General features: G+C 37.0%; 1 protein-coding gene across 4 annotated transcripts in view; it reads left to right on the top strand.

The window, feature by feature from the left end:
- Positions 1 to 27,806, top strand: part of arfgef3 (ARFGEF family member 3) — a 116,321-nt gene that overhangs the window by 37,932 nt on the left and 50,583 nt on the right. For all 4 annotated transcript variants that reach the window (XM_073872789.1, XM_073872787.1, XM_073872790.1 and 1 more), the window contains exons 18-27: positions 3,480 to 3,630; positions 6,168 to 6,449; positions 6,814 to 6,947; positions 8,297 to 8,442; positions 14,027 to 14,206; positions 18,890 to 19,031; positions 23,189 to 23,311; positions 25,691 to 25,794; positions 26,371 to 26,515; positions 27,450 to 27,578. In XM_073872789.1, the coding sequence (XP_073728890.1) occupies positions 3,480 to 3,630; positions 6,168 to 6,449; positions 6,814 to 6,947; positions 8,297 to 8,442; positions 14,027 to 14,206; positions 18,890 to 19,031; positions 23,189 to 23,311; positions 25,691 to 25,794; positions 26,371 to 26,515; positions 27,450 to 27,578 (1,536 nt within the window). The remainder of the gene's footprint in view (positions 1 to 3,479; positions 3,631 to 6,167; positions 6,450 to 6,813; positions 6,948 to 8,296; positions 8,443 to 14,026; positions 14,207 to 18,889; positions 19,032 to 23,188; positions 23,312 to 25,690; positions 25,795 to 26,370; positions 26,516 to 27,449; positions 27,579 to 27,806) is intronic.

The following is a 27,806-nucleotide window of genomic DNA, read 5'->3' as shown; positions in this document are numbered from 1 at the left end:
ACCGGGTCATAGCAAAACTGTAAGTGAGCATGTGCTAGCCGTTTGCTAACGGGACTCTCTGACAGTAAATTAACAGTTTAAACAACTGCATCATTCATCATTAATCCAAGCAGTACAAACGACTATAGACATTTTACACTCATTTAAGCATTTATGTAAAATAACCGGGTCATAGCAAATCCGAAAGTGCAGCATGCGTTAACCGCTTGCTAATGTGACTCTCTGACAACGACATCTTTCATCATTAATCCAAGCAATAAAAATTATGATAGAGATTTTAAACTCATTTAAGCAAGTATAATCATACTTACAGGTTGTGGTTAGGAGCATGTTGTTCCAAATAAAGTGGGTACTGAACCATCTTTCATTGCCAAACGTCTAAATCCCGCCGTTAAAAATTTATTTTAACCACTGATTCTTCACAGCCAGACACGTTTAGTATATCCCTCCTTGAAAAAGTCTCCTTTGGTAGTGAAAACAACACAAACTGAAAACACAGCGTGAGCTGATGTTTACACACACTGACTAGCTGTGGGCGGGTCATAGCTTTCGTTTCTCCCGCGGGCAAGGCTGTAGGCGGAGATTAGCATCTCATGTGACGTGGCAAATATCAGGAAGAAGACTCACTCCCTATAACGACTCGTTTCAGCGATTCAGAGTCGACTCCCTGCTTTAGAAGCCAATAACTTTATTAATCGTGCACTTTTGGGTTCAACTACTTTACACGTTGTTTACATTGATGGACAGCTACATGACACACTGCAATAAAGGTTAGTTTCGATTTTGGATCTGTGTGGCTCTTTAATAAATCTGGTTGTGCTTTTTGGATAGGGGTGCGCCAGCAGACACACTTATCAGTTTTTTTATAAAAATAAGGAAACAAAAATAAAGAAATTAAGAATATAATTTATACTAGGGCTGTGAAAATAACGCATTAATTCGATTAATTAATCTGAGAAAAAATAACGCGTTAAAAAAAATAACGCAGATTAATCCATTCCGTATTGACCTTTGAACCTGGATACACTCTAGCCACCATTTGACTGTAAAATAAAGGAGGTAGACGAGAATGCGCTGGCGGTGACTGGATCATTGACTGTAACATTTACTTATAAAAAAACGGCCTGATGGAAGTGATGATAAAAATAAAGTATGCAACTCCTGCAGCACAGAATTTGCATATCATAGAGTTCGTCCACTCTAAAGTACCACATCATACAAAGCACATGGAGTAAAGTTCTCCGTCCTTACACGGAATTGCAAAATTATTAAATTCACTTTTCATAAAGACGATGTGTATTCAGCTTTTTAAGTGGGATGTGATCAAAGCCTGGAGTGGGCAAACTCACGTTCCTCTCTCCACTGTAAGTGTTCTGTATTCACTACGCACCGGATCCACTTCGGGTTTTCTGGCTGTAGCGCGTAATTTGAGGTAAAACTTTATTTCAGCTAGCATGGAAATACTTATAATGCAGGAAGGCTCCGATGTTTTGGAGATCGATAAAGGTGTAAAAGACCAATGGAAATTGACTTGGCTTAGCGGAATGATAAAGATTGGGATCAGAAAACCAAACAGCCAATTAACGTGTGTCTTTGCACAGTATAGGTGTCCTGTATTTTGTGGGTAAATGATTTCTCTCGCACGTGATTACTCGCGTCGCGTTTTTGACTGCTACGTTGATCTAACCAGTGGCTGATAAAACGGTTTGTTAAACTAGTGAGTACACTTCATGTGGCGCCACAAGAACCAAGAAGCAGATGACATCCAAATCCCGTGAGAGCAGTTCGAGAAATCATAACAAAAGACTGCTTCCTAAATGCTCTCGCGGTACTTTGATGTCATCCACCTGTCGGGTTCTTTATTTAAGGTTTATGTTCAATTGCACAAAAAAGCCCTGCAATTGATATTGCACTGTTAAACTTTCGGTAAATAATCTTCCTGAAGCACTTTATTTCCTTAGCATATTACTTTAGGTCATTTTTGTTGATTGTTATGGCCATTATTTGAACAGTGAAAATACTGTTATAATAAAAGAGTTTTTGAGCTTTGATGGCACTAATGCTGATTATTCACTGATTTATTTAAAAATAAATATTTAATACTTTCACAGCAAAAATTATGTAGGCGATTAATTTAGATTAATTAATCACAGAGTATGTAATTAATTAGATTCACAGCCCTAATTTATACTGCTTTATTTTATGAAATGTAAAATGGTATTTAGCTTGAACTGACAGTATTTAAATAAGTGGGTTCATTATAGCTGCAACTTTGACAAAAAGTTAAAATATTTAAATGGGTGACTGAGTTTTACTGGGAAGATTTGTATGCATGTTTGTTTTAAACAATACTCAACTTCATAATTATCAAAATATTAAATACATTTGGGATTTTTAAATGAGTAGAAAATGCGTTCAATGCCATTTCATTCAAGTGAAATTAGCAAACCAGTTAAATGGAATTTTAGTTTGTTTTAAACAACGAGTCAGGCTTGAGAGCAGTGTTGGGCTCCACGTGTGCGTCAAGTTTAAACCATACTGTAAAAATTTAAACGCATCGTCCATTTTGGGAGACGAGGGCATGAAGTCTTGCGATGTGGAGAGACAGGCGCGAGTATTTCATAAGCATTGAGAGACACAAGCTGCGTGTGTGGGTCAAGTTTAAACACTTTGTCGAGACTATTGTGGAAGATGCGCGAGCGAAGTCTTGCCATGCGGAACCAGGCGCGAGCAAAACAAGCAGAGACACAGGCTGCGCGCATGCTTTAAATTAAAAACCCCTCGTCACATTAGGAGAAGCGCCGTTTTGGTTGACGTGCCTTTCACGGAGACAACACGGCCATACTTGCGCTCACTAAATTGGTAAGACAACTGTCACAAAGCCTTTTTGTATTTCTCATATTGCATCCTTTCTACACTTGTGTTTTGTGACTGCGAGTTGGACTGCGAGTATTTTCTGAACTCCTCCCCGTCACGTGGTGGTAGACAGCCAATCGCCGGCGCATTAGGTCCTTACATGCAAGTACAGGCTCACACATACAGACACAGCCGCTTGGCTTTTGGAATCGAAATTTGGCACCGAAAGATAAATCATTTTTCGAAAGTATCAGAGTTTTTCGTTCGATACCATAAAAGTATTGACGTTCGCTACCCAGCCCTAGATATACCCTACTAATAATTAAACTATATAAAGTATAGGAGAGAATGTTTGTCTGTCACTTTATTTTTCATGTTTCAGCAGGTCTTTCAACAACATTTTAAACACACTTTTAGACACTGATCAGACACAGAGAATGAAATAAAGGAAAAACATTGTAATTCATGTTTTGCATCTAGGCAAGTAGCCAATAGTGTTCGTATTCATTGCCAGTGGGACGAATTAGAGACAGCATAATGTACACAAGAGACTAAGCAACCTTAAATTTTCCACAGCAGTGACCACTGACCTAATGTGCTTGATCTGAATCTGTTTGTTGTAGTTAAGCAGCGTGTTGAGCAGAAGCTCGAACAGATGAGCCGCTGTCAGGGCGTGAGGTTGCACACTGCCCATGTGCTGTGCATGGATGCTATACTTAACGTGGGGCTGGAAATGGGAAGTCATAATCATGACTGCTGGCCTCATGTGTTCAGGTAAAACACTCGCATATCAGTCTTTTTAAATTGGATTTTCCGTGCTGATTTTGAAGGAATATCGGTTAATCAATGGTACATAGACTCTTATCTCAAGTACTACAAAGACAGAAATGATATTGTACCATTAGGGGGCGTGCACACCAAAACGCAGCTGAAAACGCCTGGAGGACGCCGAATGCCAGCTGTTTATCAGCTGAGTGTCAGCTTTCTTCAGCTTTGGTAGCTGTGATACTTCAGCTGTGAGCCGGTTGGTTGCTGTGGTAATGTCCCGCCCCTCCTCCACTGTGATTGGACGGCTGTGTGAGAACTGACATTGACAAGCTGAGCTTTTAACCAAAGTTGAATCTCTTTCAACTCTCGGCTCTCGGGGCTGCCGAGCACTGTTTTCAGCTTGGAAGAAAAACGGTAGCTGCTGGCTTTTTTGAAAAATGCTGAGCTTTCATTGGAAACAATTGAAAACATGCGCCGGCCACGGGCGTAAAGCTTTGGTGTGCATGCCCCCTTAGAAATAAATGTGTTAAAGGAATAGTCTACTCATTTTCAATATTAAAATATGTTATTACCTTAACTAAGAATTGTTGATACATCCCTCTATCATCTGTGTGCGTGCACGTAAGCGCTGGAGTGCGCTCCGACCCTTCGATGGCATTTGGCTTGGCCCAATTCATTCGGTGGTGCCATTTGGAGGTGAAGTTGGATGTGACCAAGCACATCAGCGTTTTTCCTGTTTGGGACGAGTGGTTGTACGGGCAAGTTTGGTGGTACAAAATGAAACGTGGCGCTTTTCTGGGCGGATTTGAAAGAGGAGCTGTGTTTTATGGCGTAATAGCACTTTTTGGAGTACTTCGACTCGGCGCAGTAACACCCTCTCCCATTATGAGAGTGAGAAGGGGAGCTGACTTTTCAGGCGAGTCGAAGTACTCCCAAAAGTGCTATTACACCATAAAATATAGTTCCTCTTTTAAATCCGCTTAGAAAAGCGCTACGTTTTATTTTGTACCACCAAACTTGCTCGTATAACTACTCGTCTTAAATAGGAAAAACGTTGATGTGTTTGGTCACTTCTAACTTTATCTCTAAATGGTACCATTGAATGAATGGGGCTAAGCTAAATGCTATCGAAGTGTCGCAGCGCGCTCCAGCGCTTACGTGCACACACACAGATGATAGAGGGATGTATCAACAATTCTTAGTTAAGGTAATAATATATTTTAATATTGAAAATGAGTAGACTATTCCTTTAATTAAAATAAATAAATGGAACACTGTTAAACATTTGTTAATTATTTATTGAAAAAGTATATGTTAACATATTAACACCCCTTAACTGTCGCCGTCCCGTATACGGGACACCTGTATTTACTTCAATATTGTTGAGGTAAATGTTAATCTATCAGTACAAACTATATATTGTTGGAAAGGTCTAAGCCTCTAGAATACATATTTCAGCAGTGTTTCATAAAATAAATTATGAAGGGAGAGTAATTGATTCATTTGTGAAGAGAGTGCGCCTCAAAACATTTATATCCTGCTAAATGTCACTGTCTTGCCAGCGGGGCGCCTATGTTTACTTCAGTGTTTTCCATGTAAATTCTTATCCAATCATGACAAACTATATATCATTGGAAAGCTCTAAGAGTGTAGTTTTCATATATCCTCACCATTTTGGGAGAATTATGACGTAGTGAGACTCAGTTTCTAAAATGTCACAGGCCCACATGTAGGCCCAATTTGATTTTACATATTTATAACACTAAACCCCTACTCTAAACCTAAAAAATCTTGATAAACTATATATCACTGGAAAGCTCTCAGAATGTAGTTTTCATATTTCAAGGTCATCTGATGATAGAAATAATGTAGTGACAGTTTTTAGTTACATGACCCCACCCCCCATAGGAATGCATTATAATTGTATATATTCATAATTCTAATATCATATTATAAATCTTCAAAAATGTTGACAAACTATATATCATTGGAAAGCTCCAAGACTGTAGTTTTCATATTTCAAAACATTTTAGCAGTAATAATAATGCAGTGACAGTTATTTATTAATTTGCAGCAAGAGTATGCAGCAAACCGTTGACACCTAGTGGCCTTTGTTGGTAAAACGACAAAAAAGTCACACAAACTCATTTTTTGTGATTTTACCTTGAAATTGAATCACAACAACTTGAGACTTATTGCTTCATTTTTGCATTATTTCTTTTTGGAAATATTTACATTTTTATAGTTTTATTTATAAAATTAATATGTTATGGAATTATTTTTATTTATTAAAAGAAATTTAAAAAAATTCTGTTTAATATTTTCATATCCAGACACTTCAGTGAAAAACCTTAAATTGTCTTCTTTAAAACAAGACCAAGATTAGGCCAGAGTTATATTAATTTAAAGGTGCACATCAAATTCCCCCCACACACTTAAAAGGGGTGGGTGACAGCAAGGAATAGTTCTCCCAAAACTTTGACTCTGTCAAATTTATTTTAAGCACAGACATTTTATTAGTTTTTTTTTCTGATATTTCACAGAGTAATCGAATATGTCAGCTCACTTGAACACACTCACTTCAGTGATGGTGGATCCCAGCCCAAGTTCGCCATCACTCAGACACAGCAACCCGTGGCAGTGGAGCTGGAGGCCAGCCCTGATGTGGAACTGGGCCTCAGCCATCCTGTGATTCAGCCCCTGTCCATCCAGGAGCTTTTGAGGTCAAGTGGCCGCAGTAAATGCTTTGACTTTCGGGGAGGAAGCCTGCTCACAGGGACCAGTGCGGCCAAAGCCGTTTGCACCCTTTCCACACAAGCTGACAGGTACTCAGCTATTGGCCCACCAAATATCCACTGTATTGATTTTTAACGTAGAAAGAGTAGCCAGATTGTTGGCTACTGGTATGAAGGCCCACTTTTTTTTTATTTACCATCTTGATGAATTTAGTTGTACGTCACCTTAAGCTCTTACAGTATATTGACATGAAACACATTTCTCATCTCTATAAGTGATTCGATATTATTCTTTTTGCCTCTTGCATTTTGCAGTAGCTTCAACTTATTTTTTTAACATGCACAGAGAAATGTCTGAAATGGCATCCTTATCAAGTCAAGTCAGTGTTATTTATATTGAGCTTTTCAATCTGTTTTATGTCTGTATGTTTAAATGTTTTATTGCTTTCTGTAGGCTGTTTGAGGATGCCGTGAGTAAACTCAACCTGGTGGCTTTGGTGGGATTTCTGCATCAGCTCAGAAAAGCTTCACAGTCTCAGCTCTTTGATTCAGTTACTGAAACTGGAGACTATTCCTTAGCCATGCCAGGTACCAAAGAGTATTAGCTATTCAAATCAGGGACAAACTGGTATTGCATTATTAAAGCACAAATCCTAGTAGAAATTTTCATTTGTAATTTCGATTTGTATTTAAGTGTAAATAAATGACTACCAGGTATGACAAAATCATTTCATTTCATAATGCTTTTGCAGTATATAATTTGCTTAGATGTAACATATTTAAATAGTATTTTCTGCATAACTTAATGGGGGCAGCACCCCACTTTATAAGTTTTATTTCGCAGAGATATCGCAGTGTTGACTGTATTTGTCAGATATGATCATTTAACCCTATCATAGTCATTGTTCATTTTCAAATTTTTATTGCTAGAAAATAAAAAATAACCTAAATCTGGCCTATACAAATGTGAGGTTTTAAGGACCTGAAAAGGTCTAATTTTTTGAGTCTTGAAATTGCAAGCCTATTTAAATCTCTGTAATGCTCTTTATCTTGCCAATACTCAAAATGAATTAGTACAAAAGAGACACCTGCATGGCAGAGCATAGCGTTAAGGTCATGAGTTCGAATCCCAGCGACCACACATATGATAAAATTTATATCTTCAGTACACACACTGTAAAACATTTGTTGTTGTTTTTAAATACATTTTAAACAACTTGAATTGACTGGCAAGGCCAGAAATTTTAAAATGAGTGGACCTCTGTGATATAGGGTGAACCTCAATGTCTACTCTCAAATTAGCCTACATAAGTTTACAATATAGTAGTGGTTAAACGGATTAAATTAAGTTTTTTAAGTTCACTTTAAGACATAACGGACTGTTTTTATGAGTACTACGTATGGTATTTTAAAGATAATTTTGCGTGTATGTGTCCTGTCAAGTGCATAGAGATTCTGTGTTTGCGTGCTTTTTGAAACTCCCTTCTCCGTGTGTGCGCATATAAGTGTGTGTGTGTCTGTTCACACAGAAAACAGCTCACTTTAACATCTTGCGCTCATATTGTGTAAAATGGCTTGAATGTTAACAGTTGCAATGTTTAGAAACACATGCAAATTATAAACTTTCTATATTAATAGTAATTTATTTCTGAATGATGCATATTTGAGCATATATTATTAAAAAGATTATATCATTTATGCATGATTTTCCACAAAAATATTTTGTGTATAATTTATAGCAACTCCTCACTAGTCAAGAAAGTTTAAATGAATTGTAAATTCAAATTGATAAAAAAATTAAAAAGTGCAAAAAGGATTTTTTTTACATTGCAATAAGTAGCTTTGGATAAAAGCTATTTAGGCCAAATTCATAAATGTAAAATGATGTACAGTAAGATGCAGTGTTTCTTACTTTTATCTTTGGGTTTGTATTACAGGGGAGGCTAAGTCAACCCAGGACAAGCACAGTGCCCTCCATCTCTTCCGGCTGGGGGAGGCCATGCTGTGGATCGTGAAGAACAAGAGCAGACCACTGCTGCACATGATGAGAGCCTGGAGTGTGGTGGCACCTCACCTGGTGGAGGTAAAAAAGTCATCTTGATGTGACATCCACATCCATACAAAACAACAAGGATCATTTAATGTTAAAAAACAGAATTTGAGGTTGTGTTCAATAACCACTACCATTCATGAATATTTTTATTCATGTTTTTCCCACATTTATAATAATGTTAACTTACTTCCCAAAACTATAGAATAACACAAATGTAACTTTGGGAATTGTGTTATGACTAAATAAACAAAATTGATCAAAACTTACATTTTAGCATCTTCAGTGTAGTTAACATTTGGCTTTAAATGTGGTCATGCCAATTATTGTCTGCTTATTATGCTGCAATTTGTTAAAAAAAAGTTTGGTAAAAAATATTTTGGTGCTACAAAAGTTATAAACTAACTATATAAACTTTTTTAAATGATGCCATCACATAAATAAGCTTTTTTACACCATAAGAAACATTTAAGTCAAGTGACCCTACACTTTTGAATATTAGTATATCTGTTCATTTACACCGCCACCGGCGAGAGCGTCAAAGTGTCCGGAAGCCGCGGCGCGGGGAGTCTTGGACGGTTTGAGCGTTGAGGAGAGTTAAAATCAGCTCAACTTTATGGTAATAATGGCACTTTTCCATTGCATAGTACCCCACGGTTTAGTTTAATTTGGGTCGGGTCAGCTCACCTCACTTTGGCGTGGTTAGCTTTTCCATTGAGTTTAGTTTAGTACTTCGCAGCGGTAGGGATTATAGGCTTGTTGTTATATTTGCGCTGCATACTGCTGTGACATCATACAAGTGAGAGCGTTGTTGTACATTCCCATACATTTATTTATTTCTCAGTCCACCACAAAAATAAAATTGGCCACCACAAATAGATGTTTGGACATCGTGTTTATAACTACCTCTGTCTCACATGACAGTTTTTGTTCAAACAACCGTGGCGTCAGTCAATGGCGCTCTGCTGAGCCTCAATGAAGTTGCATTTAAGCATATATAATGCGGACGTGCACGTCGCGAATGTGCTGCCACAAACTGCAAGTATGGAAAAAAAAAACTGTTATGGTGTTCCTGGTTCTCAACCTGTGGATGTTTTTCATGGCTAAAAGGGAGTTTGGGAACTTATAGCAGAGCACAGATGACAACATGTTTGCTCGAGACAGCGCAAGCTAGCACTAAAGGTAAAGCTAACAATATAGCGATGACGTGTAGTGACGATTCTCTGAGACCAATCAGTGATCTACTGTGTTTTCGCGTCACGTTTGGTATCAGCTCGGGTCGCTTGGAACCCCAACTGAGGTGGTACGAAAAAAAGTATCGGGTACTACGTACTGCACCCAATGGAAAAGCTCCCAAAAGTAAGCTCACCCGACCCAAACTAAACCAAACCGTGGGGTACTATGCAATGGAAAAGCGGCATAAGCTATGACGTGGTTCGGTGGCAACCAATCGGAAGGCAGAAACCTCCACTTGAGAGGAGATCAGAGAATGCATTTGAGCGTCAGAGCATCCACTTCACCTTTTCTATAGCGTCATTGACAGGGCAGCCAGAGCTTTTATTGACGCAGTTTTTAAATTAAGGGAAAACAAAATCCTAATCTACAAATTCCAAATAGACCAAAAGATCCTCAAAAGCTACACATCATGTTGAGATCCAAAGAAATTCAGAAACAAATGAGAAAGAAAGTAATTGAGATCTATTAGTCTGGAAAAGGTTATAAAACCATTTTTAAAGCTTTTGGACTCCTGCGAACCGCAGTGAGAGCCATTATTAACAAATGGCACAGTGGAAAAAACATGGAACAGTGATGAACCTTCCGAGGAGTGGCCGGCCAACCAAAATTACCCCAAGAGCGCAGCGTCAACTCATCCAAAACCCCAATCACACAGACCTTTGGTCCCAGAAAAGACCCGTAAAATTGCCAGACAAGCGTCTGTGTGAACACAAACTCGTCGCGTATATCTTCTGGTATTGTTGCCGGAAAAAGGACCTAGTCAGATACACGGAAAACCCTCTATGTGAACAAGAAGCCGAAACAATGCCGTAATGGGCGTGTCGTAACAAAAGTTATGGTTCAGCTCCTTAAAACGAGAGACAACATGCATATAAACATTTACCACGAGAAATGTTGCAAACTAGATTGAAGCAGTTATCAGGAAATGATAAATGAGATACATAAACAATGACGCATGTGCTGTAGTGAGGACGTGCGTGTCATGGCAACATGAAGTTGGTTCTACTCTTTAAAATGAGGGATTTAAAACATTCACCACGAGAAATGGCAGCAAACTGGACTGAAGCAGATATCAAGTAAGTTAGCTCGTCACTTACTGCGCTGAAACGGAGATCATTCAGCAGCATAAAAGAATATCGCGTCACGTGCTCATTTGAGCTATAATAAACGAAAATACCAGCGCATCATCCCAACAAGATATATCGTTCAGCTCCTCAAAATGCGGGTTTTAAATGAATATAAACAATCACGATTAGAAATGTCTGAAAACTGGATTAAAGCAGAGATCAGGGAGCTTGTCAAATATCCACTCAGAAGCTGAGATCATTCACTAGCATAGAACTGTGCGTTCACGCGCTCCTTTATAGTCTTATCATAAACAAAAATGCACGCGAGTGATTTCTGGAGAGAGAAATAATAAATAATATGCAAACTTCAGACGCTGCATAGAAGAGAGGGCAGCCTTTCAACCGGATCACGTGTCTTTCCGGGACCATCAGATGCCGGGTAATCATAGCAGTGTGAATGAACAAAAAATCTAACAATTCCAGGAAAATCCAGGAAGTATTTTCCGGAATGTCTGTGTGAAAAGGGCTCAAGAGGTCACAAAAGACCTCACAACAACATCCAAAGAACTGGCAGCCTCACTTGCCTCAGTTAAGGTCAGTGTTTATGACTCCACCAGAGACCGGACAAAAATGGCCTGCATGGCAAGTTAAAAATCGCTGCTGAGCAAAAAGAACATAAAGGCTCGTCTCAGTTTTGCCAGAAAACAACTTGATGATCCCCAATATTTTGGGGAAAATACTAATGAAACTTTTTGAAAGGTGTCTGTCCCATTACATCTGCCGTAAAAGTAACGCAGCATTTTCAGAAAATAACATCATACCAGCAGTAAAATATGGTGGTGGTAGTGTGAGGGTCTGGGGCTGTTTTGCTGCTTCAGGACCTGGACGACTTGCTGTGATAAATGGAACCATGAATTCTGCTGCTTACCTAAAAATCCTGAAGGAGAATATCTGGCCATCTGTTTGTGACCTCAAGCTGAAGCGAACTTGAGTTCTGCAGCAGGACAATGATACAAAACAATAGACTCAAAAAAATATGGATGTAGTGTCCGTGACATCACACAAAGGTTTGTGAAGAGCAGTAGTGTCTGCTGTTGCCATCTTGGTCGCGAGTCACTCGCGGATAATCAAAAATGGGTAAAGAGGCAGGACGTGACTGAAGCTGAGGTGGCTGGTTGCTGAAACCACACCCGCCTAGCTCGACTGTAGTGACAGCAGTGGCAGTTCACCAGTCACTCAAGTGGCCCTTAATTATGCAGAACATTAAGTCTTTTTGTACCAGGCTGTAAACATATTATTTTATACTGTAAAGTTGGGCGTTTTAACATGGAGATCTATGAAAATTGACTTCTTTTTTAGAGCCAGCCTCTAGTGGCGAGTTCATGAATTGCAGTTTAAGCAAAAAGTATAGAAGCACAAGAGGGGAAACTCTCATTCATTTTTGACAACAGTCAGGTGGCGCTTCAGTAGCGCGGCGCTGCCATTTTGGAATTAAAATTCTCACAGCCAATTCATTCTCAGCGAATCTCACAGCCAAATCAGAAGCGCAATAGTACGTTTCTTAAATTAAAATTTTGTTCACTTGCTACACATACATGAAACGCTGTATTGTCTTGTATGTATGTGTTGATTTGTTGTTGTTATCGGTTGTGGAATCCAATCATTAAATAGATACACATTTGAGGTAGTTTTTTCTTGCTTTATTATGTAATTCTATTTTATGCTACTTTACACATTTACTACTATTATTAGTTACCAACTCCACTAGGTATGAAATATATTTTGTACATATTAATCCCCCCGCTACAAACATTATAATTTTATAGAACATGATGCATTGCTCTGTCTGTTATCCTACAGTATAATTGCCACTTTTGGACAGTGGCTGTTTTTTTTTTACTTAATCCATTTCGAGCAATTCAGATGTGTGTATATGTGTATGTATATAGAGCCAGATATTATGTGTGGATGAGTTTATGTCGGTATGTATATATGTAAAATTAGCCTATGTAAAAGTGGAAGACTTGTCTAAATATCTGAAAATATGCTGTAAAAAGGGATTAATGATCACTGGTTTGATTGTATGTTATTCTGTGAAATCATCATTCAGTTTGAATTTGATCTTTTAATGTACAAAGTAGCTGATATTGCCATTACTTCTAGTTGACTCCCGAGTCCCTTTCATTCCAAAATGGCGGATTCGTGGGGCTGCTGCTGGGCGCTGGTGTTGCAATGGAACGTTCTTTTGAGGTTCCCCTCTTGTGCTTCTATACTCTTTGGTTTAAGTCACTTCCATATTGGCTTTATCAAAGAGATCGGAAGGTTGCCCCTCGTACAAAACACACCTGCAAGTCCACCTCTGAATGGCTCAAGAAAAACAAAATAAAGATTTGGACTCAATTCTGTTGAGATGCTGTGGCATGACCTTAAAAAGGTGGTTCATAAAAAGTATAGATGTCCCAGAACAACCTAGAAAATCAGTGGTCTCAAAGCCACAGGTCTTACAAAGTTATATAGTTTTGAGAACAAAAGAAAAGCCTGTCTAGATTTACGATTGATGCACAGTTTTAAAGGTATGAAGTAAATGTAGATTTTGTAATTTGCACTTGTCAAACAATCTATTCTATTATTGTTTTGTCTATTTAATTTAAACAGTGCTTGGATATCAAATCCGATATGCTAAGTTTAATACCGTTCTTATCGGACAACATAATACATTGTAAACAACAAGTTAAACAAAAACACATCAAGCACCACATGGATCGGTTTCCAATGGCAACAAATCTGTTTGTTCTAACTCGTGCACAATGTGACTTATCATTTTTTCAGGTGTCACACATTTGGTTGTTATGTTTTATGTAGAGTTGCTGTATGTTGCTATAATTCAGATAGGGCAAATTATTGATATGCATGATGCACAGAAAACAACTAAGGAGATCTTGTTCTTTTTGACACACAATTTGGGTAGCGCAGAAGCAGAGTCATGTCCTTAACCTCACTGAAGGTTTTTGGGATATGTTTGAGATAACTAATGGTTCATCTCTCCCATCATCAGTGCAAGATCTGGACCAAACAAATTTGCAACTCCAGATGGAAAGAAATGTGATGTTTGCGGTGAGGTTGTCGAATCAATGCCGTGACCAATAGTCTGCATACTGCTAAACTGCTTTAGATAAATATTAGTTATGGTTAGATTGTGTGACATTGTCTATCCAAGCAATGGATACAGTTGAAATAGGCATAACCCATTTTGAGCAAACGTTCCGATTTAGACTACGAATTTTGACTTCTTTTTTTTAAACTACTGTCCACAGGCGGCCTGTCACAAAGAGCGTCACGTATCTCAGAAGGCTGTGTCTTTCATTCATGATGTTCTGATGGAGGTTCTGAGCAGCTGGGCAGAGCTACCACACTTCCACTTCAATGAAGCCCTCTTCAGACCATTTGAGCACATCATGCAGCTAGAACTCTGTGATGAGGATGTCCAAGATCAGGTCGGCCAATATGATAAATAAGACATCACAATGACCTAGCTTAAACCGATTCATTCTGTCAATTTTCTTGAACAGATCTTTTTATATCTTGAACAGATTTTTTTTCACAAACAGATCCTGACTTTTCAATTGTAATGCTGTTTTTAAGGGGTACAGTATGATACCTGTCTTATTGACTTCTTTAGTCAACATAGATAATGAAGGGTCCACTAACAGGGTGAGCCTGGGCTCCCTAGGGGCTCCGTTAGTACTGCATCAACAACTATGGCAATGATCTTTAAATGGATATTTCACCTAAAAAAGAAAATTCTGTCATTTACTTTTCATCGTGTTGTTACAAACATTTATTATAACACAATATATTTGTAATGAAGCAGGAAACGATACAAAAAATACAATAAACAGTACAAACATTGCTTAAAATATCATTTTTTGTGTGCAGCAGATTGTTTTTAACATGAACACTAAAATAATTTTCATTTTTGGGTGAACTATCCCTTTAATCTCCTAAGACCTGGGGCCTCATGTATAAAACTTTGCGTAGATTCCATCCTTAAACATAAGGCAGAATTTGCGTACGCACAAAAGTCTTCAGATTTATAAAACCATGCGTACTCTAGAAACTGCGCAAAATTCCATTCATAAATCCCAGTGAGCGGAAGATTGTGTGTACGTGCGTCCCGCCCCATCTCCTCCCCGAAACACCATATATGGAGCGTACAACCCTTAGTTTTACTGGGCATAATGTGGTCTGCATATCATTTTAATATGGATTGACGTTACAAAACGCAAGGAAAATATTGTCGCTCTCCGATTGAAACCTGCATTTCCAAAAACCGCTACTTACCCATATGGCAAAAAAGTATATATAATTTATATATATATATATTAAAATATTTATAAAGCATTAAAAATATATTTAGCCCTTCGTATATTTGAATTCAAGGAAATATATTCACTTCACATTGGAAGATAACTTTGTTACGAACCTGTAAACAAAACCTCAACTTAAAAAAACACTTTATAAAATTTACTTATTTAGCATATATTTTAAATATACTTTTGGCCAGAGAAATTATTTATTTTTTGCCTTATGGGTTTTTATGAAATTATAAAAACACTGTTGGCATTGTCAAAGTTGATACTGGTTTCACATATGAACAGACAGGTGTCATTATATTCATAACATTTTTAATGGAAAACAAACTCATAGGAAGATGAAATGGTTTTGACCAGCGGATGGTGGAGATCGTTTCGGGTCATGTTCGTCTTTATCTCAGGCGGCAAGTGCATCGATTACAGGCTACCATTGAACGCGACTTAATGCAATAAGATTGCAATATTACATACCTTATAGAGAATAGGCTGCTATAGGCAAGTAGACGAGCCCAGCAGATGAAACCAGAATATAAAAACCAATAAGTTTAAATACTTGTTAGTGTTTTTCTTATAAACCTGCATTGTAAGAACGTCTCTTTATATTAGGCTAAACGTTACATGGGCTACGTTATTAAATGTCCTAGTACAGGGGTCTTCAACGTTTTTTTGGGTCAGGGACCCCTTAGATGAGAGAGGCATGGAGCAGGGACCCCCTGATACTAAATGTGTAAAACTGATATTTAAGTAATCAGTAAGGTACGAGACTAACGAGAGGCTGCCTTTTCGTATTAGGCACAAGGCAAAGTGGAGAAAAGTACAACTATTGACCAATCAGAATCAAGGACTCGTTTTATAAATAGAAACTAACCATATTATCACACAGCCATACTATATTAAGACAGTACATTGGCACTATTATGCTCTTGTTGTACATACATAATTTTTTTGTTAAAGTAGATTTAGTTTTTATATGATAATAATAATAATATGAATATGAATATAATAATATGAATATAATATTATTTTAAGGTATTTGCAGTAAAATTGATTTTCATTTTACTGTGAATTTTCCTGAACCTGGGCTTTCAGTTTATAAAGAAGACTGATCATGGTGAATGGCACAAGTACTCTTTATTCTGGTAGGGAAAGAGGTTGTGCTACTTTATAATTCAGAGGTTTGTTGCCCTTCTCGTGTATCATCATTATCACGAGTTTGAGTAACGCAGGTTTATTTTCTGCATAGCTTCATATCAGACTCAGGAGAAAAACATGCATTGAGTCCGGGCGCATCTCTTTGGGGCAACTTTTTGAGAGGCGGATTTCAACCTGACTATGAAACTTGCACAAAGCACCATCACGGTGTGCGTTTCATACATTTTTAAATGCGAGCGATAGTTTTGTCAAAGTTTATATTGCAGACGCGGTGTGGTGTCATTTGCCTGTTGAGTTAGCGCTTTAAATCTGAACCGCGTGAAACAGCCGCCCAAGTTCAGAAAGTTAACTTAGATGTGACAATGTCGCACTGATTCTAAAAAAACTTTCTGAAAGAAAGAAACACATGCCTATAAGATTTACCTGTTTTATGATGCCTTTTCTGTCGCTACTGCTGCTTCCGGAGTATACATTATAATCTACAGATATTTTATTTTGGTCCGCTTACTAAACTGAACGCGCGCCTTCGCGGCCACGTACGTGCACAACTTAAAGGGGACATGTAACGGTTTTTTGTACATATATTTTACGTTTTTAGCAAAAAATAGCTTGTGGTCAAACATCATTTGGCGGACCCCCTGCAGTTCCGTCGGACCCCCGGTTGAAGACCCATGTCCTAGTACATCACATTATTTATAAAACTGTGCGTAGAATCTTACTAAAAGTCTACGTACGCATAAAAGGCAAAAATTGCGTACACAAAAAAAATTCAGATTTATAAAACCATGCATACGCACGCATATGCATGCACCAGCAAGCAATATTCCATTTATAAATCACAGATCACCTGAAAATGTGCTTATGTGAATCTGCCTCACATCCCGCCCTATACACGCCCATTTTTAACCATAAATAGTCAATTCAAATCACCTCCTGAATGCTGATCCTCATATTAATGAGACTGGCATCCAGTTGTTAGTTCGTAAGCTAAATGCGCCCAGCCAATAAACACAAGCCATTGTCGTAATCCTCGAGCATTGAAAGGACGCAGTATTGCACACGGGAGTCACAGCAGCATTTATATATTTTTAAAGCAATTATATACTGTAACACCTTGCCAAAATCACAGCATAAATTTGAGGTATCACTAAAATAAAATAAATAAGTGTTTTCTGCTCCTTTTGTGCACACGTCTGATATATGCGGACTGTTCTCCAGCAGCACGAGCATTCTCCTCTGCTATACAAAAAGCAGGCATATAAAAAATTAATCATTTAAATTTAAAAACATAAATAGTCATTTCCTTTTACCTATCACTATCAGACTTGCATTAACTTGTACACGTGAGAGTAAATATGTAATAGGCAAACGCATGTTTCTTCATGCAGGTTTTCACATCATATTTAGGACTATTATAATGATAATATAGAGATAAACGGTTGTCTGGGAGCGTGATGGCTGTATTTCCACACTTTGACACTTGATGGTTTTGGTTATTTACACTGTGTTCTGCAGTTATTTAATGGATATTTGATGCTATCCTATATCTGTCGGTTCATTTCGCGCTTCCATAGTGGACAACGTGACATGGGACAGCGCGGATTAAATATTACAAATGATTTTTGATTTAAGATTGAATTTTACAAGATGTATATGAAACAATTATCACCCAGTACAAGCACAAATAACAATGCTGGATTTCATCATCATGATAACGTGGATTTAACGTATGATATAGAGTGAAATTACATATGTGTGTTATCAATATTTATAATAGTTCTTGTCATATTTACTTTCTTCAATCTGATTTCAGTTCACTGCATGGGTCAGAGTTTGCTTACAGGTGCGCACATTCTGCCGTCAAGTTTTTCTTTATAGATCACAACTTTTGCGTGGGAAGTGGCTTTCGCACGTTTTTAGCCCTGTTTTGTGCGTACGCACGCTTTATAATTGAGGCCCCTGGTGTGTTCACATATGTGGACCAGTGGCGGAGCCAGGGATGTTTCATAGGGATGGCCAGGCAGGGGCCAGCAGGTACTCTGGGGTGACACATAACATCTCTATCATCCAACCTTAAGATACTATTAAGTATTATAGGTGCGTTAATCACAATGATGTATAACATACAATTGCTACAATACTTAAATTTTAATTAAAATGAACATACAATTTATAGTCATATTCAACCTCAGGTTTTTTAAAACTACTTTGGCTAGGTGATGTTCCTTTTCAAACAATCCCTGCGGTATCTGTACCCTGTGAAATGTATAGACATTTTAGAATTGCATAAATTCCTCGTTAACAAAACTATTAGGATCACTAATAACAGTATTATCAACTTGACGAACTGAAGTAATAGTTCCAAGTTAGTTTAATGAGATTTGTTTTAAAGCCTGTCTCAGTGATGCGCCTGTAGTGTTATCTTTTGTTCTTGAAGACATGATAAAAATATGCTTTACTGGCATAGTACTAGTATAGCATTAGCAACACAACGGTTGTGAGTCACATACTGTTAAAAAAGTGCACCATATGTTGCATAAATGCACAATAAGTTGCAAGTGTTAAACATATAAAATGTCAAATAAATGTTTGTTTTTTTTGTGCTATGGGAAGCTGCAGCCTCTCATGTGCGTTTTCTCTCATGGCGTGCAGGTGATCACCTCTATTGGAGAACTGGTGGAGATGTGTTCAGCTCAGATCCAGTCTGGCTGGAGGCCATTGTTCAGCGCTCTCAGAACTGTGCATGGAAACAAGACGGACATGAAGGATTACCTGATAGGAGAATATTCCATGGGTCTGTGTGGAACAGTGTATTCTTTCTAAACCCCAAACCCTAAGTATTACACATTCTGCAGTCTACAGGCTCCATTTAAACTTTGTTTGAATAATTTCTGTACACCGTGTCTATGGCAGATGTGAACAGCTTTATTAGATACCATTGCACTGAACAAAGCTGAACACACAAGAAGCATCAGTTGACAGGCCTCCTCATTTATAATCTTGATGTATACAGTGGTGTGAAAAGGTGTTGGCCCTCTTCCTAATTTTTTTACATGTTTGTCACACTTTGGTGTTTCAGATCATGAAACAAATTTAAATATTAATCAAAAATTATGCAAGTAAACACAACATGTAGTTTTTAAATTAAGGTTTTTATTATTAAGGGAAAACAAAATCCAAACCCACATGGCCCTGTGTGAAAAGTGCTTGCCCCCTAAACCTAATCACGGGTTGGGACACGCTTAGCACCAACAACTGTAATCAAGCGTTTGCGACAAACTGCGGCAACCAGTCTGTTACAGCGCTGTGGAGGAATTTTGACCTACTCATCTTTGCAAAATTATTGTAATTCAGCCACATTGGAGGGTTTTTTGAGCATACATTTTTTTTAAGGTCATGCCATAGCATCTCAATAGGATTCAGGTCAGGCCTTTGACTAGGCCACTCCAAAGTCTTTATTTTTTTTTCTTCAGCCATTAAGACGTGGACTTGCTGGTGTGTTTTGGATTATTGTCCTGCTCCAAAACTCAAGATCGCTTAAGCTTGAGGTCACAAAAAGATGCCGGACATTGTCATTCAGGATTTTAGGTAGACAACAGAATTCATGGTTCCATGTATAGCAATTCTTCCAGGTCCTGAAGCAGTGAAACAGCCCCAGAACATCACACCACCACCACCATATTTTGCCCTGTTGGTATGATGTTCTTTTCTGAAATGCGGTGTTACTTTTACGCCAAATGTAATGGGACACCCACCTTCCAAAAAGTTCAACTTTTGCCTCGTCAGTCCACAAAATATTTTCCCAAAAGTCTTGAGGATCATCAAGATGTTTTCTGGCAAAACTGAGTTGAGCCTTTATGTTAGTTTTGCTCAGCAGCGTTTTTTGTCTTAGAACTCTGACATGCAGGACGTTTTTGCCCAGTCTCTTTCTTATGGTGAAGTCATGAACACTGACCTTAACTCATGAAACTGTGGCTGTTAAAACTGTTAACTTGTGTTATTTTTGACTATTATTTAAGTTGGTTTGATGATCTGAAACATTGATGTGTGACAAACATGTAAAAACTTAAGAAATCTGGAGGGGGGCTTACACTTTTCACACTACTGTATATATTGATATGTGTCATACTATATATGAAGAGTTTGGTTCCAAAACGCAATAAATCGATTTTGACTAATTTCGGTAAAATTGTGTTTTCTATACCAAGAAAGTGACAAGATGAAAAACACAATTTTCTGTTACAAACTTTCACATAGCATCTTTAGGTTATAAAAACATAAAAAATTCAGATCCATAACTTGATTTTCAAAGATTTATTATAAAAACTTATTATTTTTCCGCAAAATGCAATAAATTCATGTTCAAGTTTTTTTTTTCAAAATGCTATAAATCTATTGAATCAATATATAAATGTGCATTCATCTTTGCCATGTAATATTTATTTAGTTGAACAGTGGTATACACTAATTAAAAAAGACATTTATGACATTAACCAAAACACTTAACTTACTTTGTCATATTAAGAACACTGTCATTAGTGCGGTTATACTTGACGTCGTCGCTTAACATTTTTCACAGCAATCAGCTGTAAAATGTTTTGGTCCTGCTCGATTTTCGTTGACTGAGTAAAATGATGGAAAGTTTTCCCCTGGGGTCAATGTGTTAGCATTACACAAACTTGATGCTGTCGGGTGAACAAACACCCGTCTCCTGAGTGCCTCTTGCGTAAATTATTAGATTTTGATGGCTTACATTTCTTTCCAGTCACGGAAAACCATCACAGGTTTATCAATGCCATTAAAGTATTATTTTGTTTTTGTTTGTTTGTTGATCATGAAGTACAAAGTAGATGAGGAAAACTAGGATTCCGTTTACTCAACGCGCCGCCATTGTTTGTTTACATTGCGTGGAATGGTGCGCTGTAATATGTGGAGCGGATTTATTGCATTCTGCAGAGAAGGTGGAGTGCCACTTATTGCGTTTTGGGAAAAAGGGAGAAAAAATGACAGAATAACACGGCGGATATTGTATTTTGCATAAAATTTATAATTTACTTTTAAATACTGACCTAATATAATACTGATTTTGGCAGTAAATAATTTTTTTGGAACCAAACTCTTCATATACACTTGTATGTGTTCTACTTTTGTTGATGACGCAAAGCAGGATCATTTAAACTCTTAAGGACCGGTTTCACAGACAAGGCTTAGCTAAAGCCAGGACTAGGCCTTAGTTCAATTAAGATGTTTAAGGGGTCTTTTATAAACATGCCTTAGAACATGCCCGGTACTAGGCTTGTTGGACTGGGGGGGGGCAGTCAGGATTTTTGGGTGGGCAGCCATTTATCGACTTAAATGATTCATACACTAAAATGATGGATATTTCAATCCAATATTATTTTGCATATGTCTTATAATAAAGGGCCATTTATATGTCCTTTTGCACGTTCAAATTTTAAAAGAGAAAATTTGATTTATAATGATTAATAATGTTATAATTAGCAAAATCGCGTTCATAATCGTGGAAAATCGTCTTCGATTATGAATGCGATTTTGCCTAGCTTCTTGGTGAAATACAGCTCTGTGTAATATATGCTGCTCCATCTGAAAGCAGGTGATGGCGATTTACTACTAATCGCCGAACCGGCTTTACTGATGAGACATGCATGAAAATCGCAGGCGATTTTTTTTGCCAGCTCTAGTTATAATGATTACCCTTAATGTAGTTTTACACATTAAGTCACAGTTAATGAAATCAGGCAAGCAGATGATATGAATGCAAAGCTTTACATATAGCTATATTTTATTAATGTGTACACTGCATTTAATCTATTATTTCACTTATAAATTAAAGGCATCCCTATACCAACCCCTACCCAATATATGCCTTTATTCTTAATAAACACTTGTTAGGCACTTTATTTCCACTTCTCAAACATTTTCTTCATTTAAAAATAATGCATTTTCAATGCGATAAGCTATATTTTCATTAATTCCTGACCCTATCATACATGCTGCTGCAGCAACCTCAACTATCACAACAAAGCACAACGCTTTAAATAATCTATATTGAAACATCATGAAAGCAATTTGACATGCATGACATATTCGTCAAAGATTTGCCGATAACAGCACCAGACAAAAGCACGAGCCCTAAAATACTGTAAGTGTGATTTGCGATGAAACCCAACGATAAATCAAACTGCTTTGTTCATAACACAGCAAATTAGGTATTATAATACAACGCAACATTATAAAATACAACGTTTTACCTTACAATGACCTTGCGGAGTGAAAGATTCTCCTGCACTTAAGAGTCTGTAGATTTTAGCATGTGAAGTTTTTTAAATGCAAGCTGAATGAGCTGAGAAATGACGATGACAAAACAGCTAAAATTTGATTTTAAAACTGCACGCGATGCTCAGCTGTTACAATACTTTATATTTACTGTATAACCATCTTATATCATTTATATCTCCTATATAGTATGCCAGAAGAAAAAGAAAAATCTGGGGGGACAATGCCCCCCTAGACCAGGCCCTGCCTTAGAAAAGATGTTGCTGCTATGTATATTGAAACAAATCAATCAATAGCACTGGCATATTTTAAGATCTGTCAGTACAAGTTATTTTAAGGTGAGACAGCTCAAACATGTGTCTTAGTCTAGGACTAGCCTTAAGCATTTTCTCTGAAACCGGGGGTAAGGCTTTATAAAGTTTCATTTTGTGTGCAAGGTTATATTAAATATTCATCATTAATGAGGTCTAATAGTCTGAATGAATATATACATTAATATAATAGTTTCCTGTCATATCTTCATTATATAAATATAAATAGGTGAATATTACCAACATAAACAGGGTTTAAGAAATGAATTACTGAATGAATCTGCTGATCATTGGTTTACATAAAAATTAATTTATTGTTTAATTGTGTTTTACATGAACCCAGGGAAGTCACAGGCACCTGTATTTGATGTCTTTGAAGCCTTTATCAACACTGACAACATTCAGGTGTTTGCTAATGCAGCGACTGACTACATTATGTGCCTTATGAAGTTTGTGAAGGGTTTAGGTGAGCTCTAATCTTTTATACTATATAAACAATATTTTTTGCTTGTATTAAAGGTCAAATCATTTGAGAAAATTGGTCACGGTAAAGCCCCCATGAAATCCAAATTATTCATTTATTTTTGTATTAATATATTAGCTTTAAAGGTTAGGTCACCCAAAAATTAAACTTTTGTCATAATTTACTCACTCTCATGTTGTTACAAACCCATATAAATTTCTTTGTTGTGATGAACACGAAGAAAGATGTTTTGAGAAACTGGGGCCAGATTCACAAAACATTCTTAAGAAGAAAAATCTTCTTAACTGCCATTTTTATCTTAAATTCAAGCTTGAGAAAAAATGGAAGAATATTTTGTATTCTCAAAAAAGCTTCTTAAGAAAGTTCTTATTTTTTCCCTTAAGTATGTTCTTAAGAAAAAACTTAAGAAGAATTCCAATTCTCGAAAAATGAACTGTCTTAAATAACATCTTAAATATGTTTTATAAGTTAATGTGATTGTTTTAAATGTGACATGTTGTATTTTGTAGTCTGAAATGGCAATTTAATCAGTTTATTTCACATAGATTAGTTTAAAGAGGAATTCCACACTCATGTAATGAATGGCTTACTCAGTAATATGTCATGAAACACAAATAAGTATTAGTGATAATATTAGCAATCATTTAACTTCCGCCGTAATAGCCTACATTCATTGTGAAATGACTTAACAGCTAAAACTCGCTCTAAGCGGGAGGCGAACCGGTAATCGCTCCGTCATGCGAGTCAAGCGCTCCGAAACCGCGGGCAGGCTTCACCCTCCGCGTCCGTCTCTTGACGCGTGAGCGCCGGAGACGAAGCCGTGGGCACGGAGAGTGAAGCACGCACACCCAGAGCGCTCGACCCGCATGACGAACTGATTGGGACATTATGGAATTATATTTACGCACCGCCTTAATACTAGCTGGCCTCTGTTACAACAGCGAATAACATCCTGTAGTAGTCTAAATGCATCACTCGTTTGTATCGCGTTAATGATCGCAAGGTAGTGAAAAGATTAATGGATAAGTGTATTGTTACCTCATTAGCAGGGTATCTTAATTCATTTAAAAGCTTGTCATTTTATTCTTAAGACACAATTTTAAGATGTTCTTAAGAAATTTTTTTAAAACTTCTTAAGAAATGTTTGAGAATTGCACTTAGAAACATTCTTACGCACTTCTTATAATTTATCTTAAGAACTTTCTTATTTTTTGTCTTAAGAATGTTTTCGTGAATCCGGCCCCTGTTTTGTTTACCACATTACTTCCATAGTATTCTTTTTTCCTACTATGGAAGTAAATGGGGTCCACAATCGGATTGGTTACAAACATTCCTCAAGGTATCTTCCTTCAGGTTCATCAGAACAAAGACATTCTTTTCCAAAACTGTTGTAACAAAGATTGAATCAAAATTCTTTAAAATGGTATTGTACGATATAGCAATAATATTTGTTTTGATTTGAATAACTGGAATAGATAAACCAGTTTATTTATTCTTAACACCATTTCAGCATCTTCGGCTATATTCATGGCGAGAACTGGTTAATCGCCATCTTAAAAATGCAGGTTAGGTGAATTGGAGATGTCAAATTGTTCTTCTTTTTATTTTAGGTTTTGTCTCCAATTTCTTAATAAATGCATTCCAAAATAGTTTATACTGCATTTGCTTTGCATGTTTATAGTGTTTTTCCTGGTTTGTAAAGCAGTATTCTTTGTAAAACTGCTATGAAACAATATTTATTGTCAAAGTTGCTGCAGCACAAATAAGTTTGAATTGAACATGTATAGCCAATTATATTTGTTCAGCTTAAAAATAAAAATAGCTAACTTGATATAAATTTTAGGTAGGGGTTGCTCACAAAACGTTCATCATATTAAGGGGTGCTTGACATCAAGTTTGAAAACCCCTGCTCTAAGCTCTGAAGAAGAGGTTTAACACAGTCCCTAAGTAACAGACCGTTAGAGACCTGTTTTAATAATGTAAAATATATGAAAAATAGTGATTTTTGTTTTAACAATCAACCATGAAAACATATTGGACACCTTTAAAACAAAATAATAACTTCAAAAAAAAAAATTGCATAATATAACTTTTATAAAAAAAATTATCACAGTTAATCTGAAATGTAGCGATAGAAGTGAAAAACTTTTCGAAAAACTAAAACGTTTTGTCTGTGCTCATTTAAACAGAATATGCCTTGATAATATGTATGTAAATAGCATCACTGGTTATTGATCTTTCTTAAAATGATGTAGTTTATCATTTCAATTCAGGTTTTTTTTCTATAACACTTTCACAATGTGCTTTGTTGAAAAGCAGCTTACAGAAAACATTTAACGCAGACTGAGTGTTTATTTATAGGAGAAGTGGATTATAAGGAAATTGGAGATTGTGTTCATGTCAGTGGATACAGCTCTACCGATCTTTGCCTGCCTGCCCTGGACTATTTGAGAAAATGTTCACAGGTATGCAAGATGAATTGATGACCTAAGGATTGAAAACCAAGGCAGGGCTTCTCGTTGGGAAAGAGAGAACAAGCTTTCCCTGCTAGGATTACAATTAATAACATTTTAGTTGAACTATAATAGTACAGTAATTAAATTAAATTAAATTATGTTTACATTTCTGTATCCCTTGGTGGATCTCTTCTTGTCATCACTCATTAGGGAACCAGAATGTAATTGATCCTATACCAAATCTGTAATTTAAATAAAGAAGAGACAACTTCTTTGCCATGTTCTACTGTCAGGAATAAAAATCTCCAAAATGTTAATCTTTTTAAAATCCATTGTCCATTGAACTGTCCTTGGACTGTAACACCTCTATCCCTGTGAGAAACTTGTTTTATTCTGTTGATACTTTTTAAAAGGGGTATTATGTAAAGTTTTAAGTTAGTTTTAGACTGAAAGGTTCAGAAATAAATTTCGTAGTCTCAAACTTCACTTTTTTTTTAGAAATTGGTTTTAATATTGGCATTAAAAAATATGATGTAGTTTGGTGTCTTATTGTTTTATTAACTGTATTATTTTGAATTTGTCCAGCTGCTGGCCAAAATCTACAGGATGCCTTCTAAGCCAGTGTTCTTGGGTGCAAGACTGGCCAGTCTCCCCATGAGAGCCCAGGAGCGGTCTGTGAGCAGTGAGGATGGCATGGACTGTGTTTTAGCTGAGTTTGACGATGACACAGGTGACTTTTTACAACATCTTTCTCACATTTCAGTGTAAAGAGAGCATGATGCTCCTTGTGCTTCTGTAATTGTTACTTTAAAGGAACTGCTCACTTTAAGTTGTCTAATCATTTACTTACCTTTAGGCTATATATAAGTAAAAATTGTAATTGTAAAAATTGAGTTATAGTTATAGCAAAACTGTCCTTGGCAAAAAAAACACACACAAATGATCAGCTATTGATATAGGCAGACATTTCAAAGTCCAAACAAGCCAAGCATGCATTTGGTTTAATCATTTCTACAAAACTATCATATGTTATTAATTATGCATATTTGTGCCAAATATTTTTGTATTAAACCACACCTGTCACGATGACCTGCAGTGCCCAGATGAGGATGTGCTATTAATTTTTAGGCGGATATTATCTCGGAAAAAAAAAGTTGTGACTATCCAATCAGAATCAAGGATTCCAGAGCCCTATGTAATATTGTTTAACATTGGATTTATTTAGGGTTTCACTAAACTAACTAGCAGGGCCAGAGTGGGGCCATTTTTTAGCCCGGGCGTATCAGGCCAAGACCGGCCTACTTTTTCCATGGTGGAATTCCAAATTGGCACTTTTGCCAAATTGGATAATAGAGCAACAGTTCAGCACTAACTTTTGTGTAGTTTTTATCAATTCCATGGTTCAACAAATAATGTATACAGTGTTATTTAAGAGAAGATAAACTAACCAACGTAACAAATGTAAAAAAAACCTCGAAAAGTGAGCCCAAAAGTGAAGCGGCCCACCGGGAATTCTCCCAGTTCTCTCGATTACCCAACCCGGGCCTGCTGACTAGGATGTTGCCATCCAGGAATTTAATTGTATAGCCCAGCCTTAGTGTATTTTTTAGCCATTTAATATACAGAGACTTGAAGTGTTGTGATTTTTATATATGTATGTGCAGGTCTGATACAAGTATGGATTCTTTTGTTGGAGCAGCTGACGGCAGCCGTGTCAAACTGTCCCCGTCAGCACCAGGCGCCTACTCTTGAGCTACTTTTTGAACTTCTGCGTGAGGTCACCAAAATACCAGGTATGATTCCCTTTCGGATGTGCTCTGTACAAAGTGTTTAAAGAGCCTTTAAAGAGTGTTTTATGCTTCAAAAAACACATTAGTTTCCACATACCCTACATTATTGTTGCTCCTCTATGCTCTGCCTCATTGAAACGCGATAATTTTGTACAAAGCTCTTCGCTCTGAAAAGCGCATTGTCCTCCGATTGGCCAGCTAACCTGTACATTGTGGTTGGCCTGCATACCT

Source organism: Misgurnus anguillicaudatus, chromosome 11 (assembly GCF_027580225.2).
Source record: "Misgurnus anguillicaudatus chromosome 11, ASM2758022v2, whole genome shotgun sequence".
NCBI classification, from domain to species: domain Eukaryota; kingdom Metazoa; phylum Chordata; class Actinopteri; order Cypriniformes; family Cobitidae; genus Misgurnus; species Misgurnus anguillicaudatus.
The sequence above is the reverse complement of the archived record's forward strand: the minus strand, read 5'-3'. Positions and strand labels throughout refer to the sequence as shown.